This window comes from Amphiprion ocellaris, chromosome 8 (genome assembly GCF_022539595.1).
Source record: "Amphiprion ocellaris isolate individual 3 ecotype Okinawa chromosome 8, ASM2253959v1, whole genome shotgun sequence".
NCBI classification, from domain to species: Eukaryota; Metazoa; Chordata; class Actinopteri; family Pomacentridae; genus Amphiprion; species Amphiprion ocellaris.
The window spans coordinates 27363671-27371732 of NC_072773.1; the positions used below are offsets into that span (position 1 = coordinate 27363671).

Genomic DNA, 8062 nt, shown 5'->3' on the forward strand with positions numbered 1-8062 from the left:
AAAGCCAAGACTAATATCTCTTTCAGCTGACACAACGGTTTATGAACACTTCTCAGGGCTTTATTAATGCATCTGGAGGATTCCAGTTACCGTAACGCATCCCTCTTCGTCTCCTCTCTCCCTCTGTCCAGTCTGTCTTCATCCCAGTCTCTCTGCATCTAAAATCCACAGGCCAGGTGCAGCTGGAGAGCAGCGGTGGATCAGAGAGGAGATGATGGATGACAGGAGTGTGTGTGTGTGTGTGTGTGTGTGTGTGTGTGTGTGTGTGTGTGTGTGTGTGTGTGTGTGTGTGTGTGTGTGTGTGTGTGTGTGTGTGTTTTCAAGAGGATTCTCCATGCGTTATACTGAGTGACACACTCCCTGCTGTGAGGAAGCCAGAGATGATAATGGATAAGGGAAAGAGGTTAACAGCTTGCATGCTCCCTGCACTGCACATACAGTTGAGCTATAACTAACTGTGCCCTCTGTAACTGAGAGGGTTAACACACTATGACTTTACGACTGGGGCCCAAACACACATTTGGCTCCAACACCACATGCACCAAATGGACGCCGTCTCCAGCAGGCGACGTAACGCACGCCAGAATAACAACAAAGGGTGTGTTTGTCTGTTTAGAGCTAACACTCCTCCTCCCCCAAACGTCCCACCCACTGGGGTTCTGGCTCCCCTCCTGCTTCATCTGCATGTTCACGCACACAAACATAAACACACGCACACATTCACACGGCACCGACTGGAGTCCGGCGAGATAGCGGGAATATCCCACTGAAAAGGGACAATTATTTTACAGTCCAATGAGCCCATGACAGCCTGACCCCCATCAGAAGAAAGGGTGTGTTTATGTGCTGTGGTGATATCGAGGAAAGGGTTAATCACGGTCTGGAGGGTTAACAACACAACAGATCCTTCAAGAAGACATAAATATAGAAAATTGTTTATGTGTTTTGTTTTATCATGTTAAAATTATGTTTTCTAACTCACATGTTGCCCTAATGCTTCTCTAAGAAAAGACATTTGTGCTTTTTATTTCAAGAAATCCTTCAGCATCTCCACTGCTGTATATATCTCTCATCTGTTAGCCCCCTTCCCACTTATGTGTCCATCACAGAGGCAACAAATAGAAACCATCGACCCTCCTACAGCAGACTGCCTGCTGACATGCCCGAAGACAGACAAGAGGGCTGAGATAAATAAACGGGTTGTTTTTAGATTCAGATCTAGCTGTGAGCTTGTCTCCATGAGGGCCTGTCAGAGTAGTGGCGAGCACGGCTTGTTGCTTTTATTTTTGCTTTTGGTGCGTGCACTTGTGTACATATGCCTAGCAGTGTACAGATGGATGGAAGTCGCCCTGGAATTTGCTGCACTGGTCCAGATCTTTAGATATTCTGCTGCTGAGCTTAGTCAGGCCTGTCTCTTACTGTACACTCTCTGGGTTGCCCCTCCATGCCTGTTCCTAATGTGAGCGCGGGATGAACCATGCTGCTCTTTCCTATGTAAAAAAAAAATGAAAATAAATGAAAAAAATCCCTGCTCCTGAACAATGTGTACTGGACAGCACAGTGGCCTCATAGCATCATTTGTATGGCTGCTTATCTCAGATATGACAATACAGCCAGATGTCCCGGGCAATTCACGCAAACATCTGATGAATTTCATCCACTCGCAATTGCCAAACATGGAGGAGAACATAATTACATAGCGTGACTCGCTGTGCAGCAGGCAGCAAGGAAGAAAATGTAATTCTCTTGGCAATTTACATGAAGATGAGGGAAAAATGTCTATTATGCCATTTAAAATGCAGAGCACCCCTTGTAATTGATCGTGTCACAGGCCTGTAGCTGACAGCCCACCTAACAATACCACCGCTACCTCCTGACAAATGGAAATCAATGCCAGCATTATGAATCAACACGGCTATTGTGCTGCACGTACCCCACCTGAAGCTGTCGCGGTTCACAAACTGGAGTCTCACGATAAATTGTTCTCAATTAACAGTTATCCGATTGTGGGTGCACATTCCTCAAACAGCGTAAAACTTTTAGAAAAGTTGTAAATCACAGAGGAAATCTTCCTGCATAAGGTGGCATATGTGTGAAGCGCATTATTCATTATCTCCATCATTACGACGGGCTAATCATGCCCTCTTGTGTGTCTTCAAACAGTGCCATAGTCTTTTTTGGACCAACACTCATTAAAGTTTAAGTGGCACAGCACGCTGTCAGGGTGGCATCGCCGCCCAGGGCTCTGAGTAAATTAATGATGCTTAAGTAAACTATGGATTAATTATAGATAGTCCAATGTGTCACTAGGCATATATGCATATCTGACTGAGTCTCCTACCTGCAGCCATGCTAATGAAGAGCTAACCTGCTTCGGTAGCAGAGGACAGATGGAAAACACACTTGGCGCTACAGTGATGCTCTCACACATATTATTGCCCTTGAGCAGAGAGAGGCTCTGATTAGGCTTCACTTAAGTTAGTTAGCCTGGAGCAAACACCAGCCAGCCAAGCACAGGAGGAGAGGAAGGGACAAGACAACAACAGCAGTATGAACAATTAAAAAAAAAAAAAAAAAAAAAAAACAGATGAGGGTTTCACGCACAGTATATTAATTTCAAAATGGGTTTGTCCCCTGAAGGTAGGGGACGTGGGGAAGCCAATTCACAGGCCTATAAAGAGGCTTTTTTGTTTTTTCTTTTAGCTGAGGCTGCATTAAATGTGACCTAATTTGCAAAAATGCTTGATTTACTTCAAAGAAATTTGGGGTTTTCGAAGAAATCTGTGTAATTCAGTAGGTCAACCGACAAGAGAATACTCTGCAACTGTTTCAAGTGAAATTTTTTCACCTTTTCTATCAGCTACTGAAAAGGTTTTTGTTTTAAATCACTTTAGAATAACCAATGATCTCTCAATCAAGAAAATAATCATCAGACTAATACATAAGAAGATAACTGCAGGCTTGATCAAAGTATACTTAGTGGAAAGTGGTGGCTCTCTTCAACATAACAAATTTGGATTTAAAGGAATAAATTCAGTTCTGTGTTGGTGAGAGGTGATGGGCGTGTTTGAGTTTTGCCAACAATATGGATCAAGTCACATTCTATGCTTATTTTTTGTACAAAAGCAAAACAAAAGACAAAGACTGCTGCATTACTGTTATACTCCTGAGCTGAATACTGCCTGGATTTATCCAGGTGAGCCAGGCGCTGTTTGACAAATACACACTATCAAGTTCAAACAGACCACGGGAAACGCTGAACTTCCAATATAATCCTCTTCCCAGTATAACAAAGACTTTGGCTGCTTTGCTGCACTGAATATCAAACACTGAATCAGGGAAACAAGCTGCTTTTGTAAGCTCCACTTTTCTGTGGGTCATTCACAAGTTTGAGAGTGGATCTTTTTGCAAATCCAGGTTAAACTGATGGAGGAGAGCGCGTTCACGTTGTTCCTGAGGAAGATCTAAAATGCTGACAGTTTGATTTGTTTTGAGGAGGATGAGAAAGAAATTAAAAACATAGTGGATTATAGTCACATTTCTTGCAACTTGAGCATCTTTTTAAAGAAAAATTGCATCACTGCATCTCTGGAAAAGCACATGATGATGACAAACTGCTGAGATCTGATGTGACATTTTAAGAATGAACACACACAAAAAGTACAAATTGTCTCTATGAACTCATGCCACTGTATGAGATGCTTTTCAGTGGAAGGGACATTGAGCACTCCTTACCGTCCACAGCCATAGTCGGTCTCAGCGTGTATCTCTCCGTGGTGTCAACAGGACTCTCCCATTCTTGTGGCAGACGGATGAAATGTAGGCTGCTGAGCGGAGAGGATAAAGAGCGCTTCTTGCCCTCCTCGAACCTGCTATGTGGGCATGGAGAAAGCTCTGGATGTGGGAGGGAGAAAGAAAAGAGGAAAAAAGAAAAGAGAGCAGGATCACACTACTCTCCCTCTCTGTCGGTTCACGGCCATTTGTTGTCCGGGACGCCGGGACCAGTCCGATATGAGGCTGCTCCTCCCGTATCTCCGCCCCCCTCTCCGCTCCGCTCCGCTCCCCGTACCTGAGCGCCGGGAGACAAAAGGTCATTACGCCCCGACACCAGCTGTTACTGGATCCAGGCTGGATGATGCTCTCTCTCTCTCTCTCTCTCTCTCTCTCTCTCTCTCTCTCTCTCTCTCTCTCTCTCTCTCTCTCTCTCTCTCTCTCTCTCTCTCTCTCTCTCTCTCTCTCTCTCTCTCTCTCTCTCTCTCTCTCTCTCTCTCTCTCTCTCTCTCTCTCTCCCTCTCTCCCTCTCCATCTGTGTCTCTTTCTCTCTCACGCCACGCGCAAACACTTCCACGCCTCATTTTTTTTATACTACAATGGCTAGCATAAGCTCCAACACACGCTCATGACTTGACATCTTTCTTAATGAAAATATCTCAGAACAATAAAACATCTTTAATTTTATTGAACTGACATCAGATCTAACAAAATACCACAAATGCCACTTTAAAGTTGCTCAACATCAGGTATCCACTTTTACGAGATGTTGTCTGCTTCTATTGGTAGAATTATATTATTTCTCATCTATTTTATTGCATTTTTTAAAAAAATATTTTATTGTTTATATTATTCTCATTTACTATGTTTTATGTTTTTTTTACTTAATTTTAAGGAAAGTCAGCTTGAAAGTTTCCAACTCTTCCAACTTGAGAATTTGCTTTGCCCAAACATAAAGTGTGAAGCATGATTTTGTCATTAGGCAAACTGTTCTTTCCTTTTCTTTGCTCTGTAATGCTATAAATCAAAAGAAAACGGCAAATGAGTTGCAGCAGAAAACTTTAAAAGAACATAAAAAACATCAGATACCAATTTAAAGACATAAAATGTAATTTCTAATTAGAATCCACAGAAGTAAACTGTCATCACAAAATCCAAATGACAAGTGGGACTCCTTCAGAACAGGCCTTCACTTCAACTATGGCTCACATACACCTTTTACAGTATGGAGGTTGCACATATGCTGCTATAGGTCCAGGCTGCTAGGGGACATCCCATCATGCACTGAGCATCTGTCCTCTATACTCTCCTTTCTCTCTCCATATATTTATACGCCACCACAGCATGACATTAACTCTGTGTCTCATCTCTCTCGTAGTTTGTCTTTTGTCCTCTCTGCAGATATTTCTGGCTCCAGAGCTGCATGTTATTGATTAATAGCCTCACCAATCTCTCAGGATTTGTTCTGTTTGTTTATTTCTCTCTGCTACCTTTTTTTGTCCCCCTCACCCCAACCAGTTGAAGCAGATGGCCGCCCTCCCTGAACCTGGTACTGCCAGAAGTGTCTTCTTGTGAAAGGTAGTTTTTTCTTCCTGCTTTTGACAAGCGTTCTGCTCATTGAATTTATTGGGTCTCTCTCTGGAATATAATATCCATAATCTTAACCTTAGTATGTGAAGTTTCCTGAGATGACTGATGTTGTGAGTCGCCTCCTAAACGTATAAGTAAATTGAATTGTCTCTCCCTCTCAAGTCCATACTTTTCCTCTTTTCAAACCAAATCATATTTCTACTAGTAGAGAAATATGAAGGGATTTGTGAAACTGCATGTAATTGTTTATGGGGACTTTATGACTTCTGGCAATAATAAACATACCTGACAATTCATTTGCAGACTAGGAAATGTAGGTTTAACAGCATGAATCCCAGGCAAGTAAGAGCACGTCTACTAGAATCCTCTCAATCTTCAATTTGACAGAAAACTTTGTTTTTGTGTTTGAGTTTGACTGAAAGTAAACATAGAAAGTTGTCCCCTGAGAATCTCACTCTCTAAAAGCTGCACAGTATGTACCTTTTTATTTTATTTTTGCAGTCTGCCAACTCAAACCACATTATATTGCATTCACTTCTTCTCTGTGCAAACAAGCTCAGTCAAAAGTGAGCCACAGTCTCAGACTAACAAAGACACGATCTTGAATACAGCAAGTCAACTGGCAAGCTGGCACAGATCAGCAGCTTTCTATGTATACTCAAAGACAAGTTTTTAACGTGGAATCTGATATTTATTTATTTGCATGCTAAAGGAGGCTTTGCATCTTTGATCCAAATGTTTCCCAGTTCTCTAAAGTTGAGGGGTTAAGTCAAATATGATGCACCATAGTAAACAAAAATATGACAGTAAAGTTCAGGTTATCAGATCAGTCATTTAGTGCCATACTTCCAAAAAGTTGGGGTCCCAAAAGAGAAAAAAAAAATAGAGCAGCTAAGCTTGAGATCATTATCTAGTCAGTCAATAACTTTTACATGACAGCAATTGTCCCCAACACGTAACAAGTGTTTATTGTATTAACCATTATGGCAAGGTCTCACAGGACAATTTATAAGTGGTTTAAGTAATTTTAACCAAAAAACAAAGCAAAACAAACAAAAAAAAAACAACAGTTTTGTAATCTTAACCTCAAACCTATGTTAATCCCACAATCATTTTGTATAATTATTTTAAGGCAGCCCTAACCACTGTCAGCACCACCTTAATTCTGTGAAGCGCCCTTTGTGCTGGTTTTATCCGACTTTGCTGCTGACTTTGTGCTAATACTTTAGCTAAAAGCATAAAAGAAAGATCTTGTATGAGTCCTTCAAATTAGGATGTATATTTGTCTTGATATTTGGGCTCATGCAAGGATTAAGGTTAATAGTTATTTGACAGATCCCAAGCTTCGGAACAGCCTTCCTGTTTCAGGCAAATGTTCCTACACCATTCCTGCTCCAGCTCTTAGAAATCTTAATTTTCCTATTTATTTATTTTTTTTATCATAGATATTGATCTTATAAGTGGCTATTTTGGCAGGGCAAAGATGAAGGAGAGAAGGAAGCTGGGTGGAGCTGCACCAGAATCTAACAAATCCAACAATGTCATCTAGGGGAGTCTCACCCCGGGAACTGTATGAAACCTGGACTCCTGCTTTGGTCATACACAGGTCACACAAGTTCAGAACTGAGACAAGACAGAGATGGTTTTAATCAGAAGTATAGTTATTGAATAACTGATTGAAAGCTGAATGTCAAACCTATGAAACTGGACAAAAAAAGTTTCTAATAAATGAATTCTGCTTAACAATGCAATTCTTTTAAAAAGAAACACTTCCAGACCAATAAAATGAATAAAGGGAGGGAAGATAGAAGCCGGCAGTGGGGAGATGGCTATTTACTTAACAGTGTTTCAGGAGTGCCACAAATAACCAACCACTCCTGAGCTCACAGCAACCACTACAAACAGGTGTAAGATACTGTACCCCTGTGCACGGACCACTACAGTTTTAAAATGAAACCACAATAGTGTGTCTGACTTCCACTACCAGCCGACAACCAACTCCACTAAAAGGGGATTATTTGTGTTACTGCTTCCACAGAAATGTATGGATAATTACCAAAAGATCAGTTGGCTCAATATAAAATGCAAAACAAAAGCTAACAAAGCAGAGCTGAGGCCAAAGTATAACAAAGCTTAGGCAAAGCTAAGACAAAACTATTACAAATCTTACGCAAAGCAATGACAAAGCTAAGACCAAGTTAAGGCCAAGCTAAAGCCAAAACTATTGCAAAGCTTAAACAAAACTAAGACCAAGCTATGACAAAACTATTGCAAAGCTTAAGGAATTAAAGGCAAAGCTAAGGAAAAACTAAGGCAAATCAGCAGGCAATAAAAAATCTACAATACAAAAAAAGGCACAATGCACATTAATAACAGTAATAGCAGTTTACTAGAACTATCATATCCTTACTGCGGGCAAAAATAGCCATACCTTGGCATAATGGTGTATTGGCTATGCAACCTCAAGAGGGATCAGCAGCATCCACATTACACAAAAGGCAGACAACCTTTCCCCACACAAACCTCAGCCAAACAGACAAATGCACCTTAATCACTGTGTGCATATGAATACACAAGACTTGTAAAATAACCAAAAACCTTCAAGCAATCCTGATCACCTACCTCAGAGTCACTGAGGAGCCCATGTGGCAACCAGGAAGCAGAGACAAAAGGCAGCCATAATGCCACAGGTGGTTTAAAT

The 8062-nt window shown here is 41.2% G+C and overlaps 1 protein-coding gene across 1 annotated transcript in view; it reads right to left on the reverse strand.

Moving 5' to 3' along the window:
• Positions 1 to 8062, reverse strand: part of samd10b (sterile alpha motif domain containing 10b) — a 50775-nt gene extending 42713 nt beyond the window's left edge. Inside the window, exons 1-2 of the mRNA XM_023278662.3 lie at positions 7984 to 8062; positions 3736 to 4069 (exon numbers count right to left, since the gene is read on the reverse strand). Coding sequence (XP_023134430.1) covers positions 3736 to 3748 — 13 coding nt within the window. The 5' untranslated portion in view covers positions 3749 to 4069; positions 7984 to 8062. The remainder of the gene's footprint in view (positions 1 to 3735; positions 4070 to 7983) is intronic.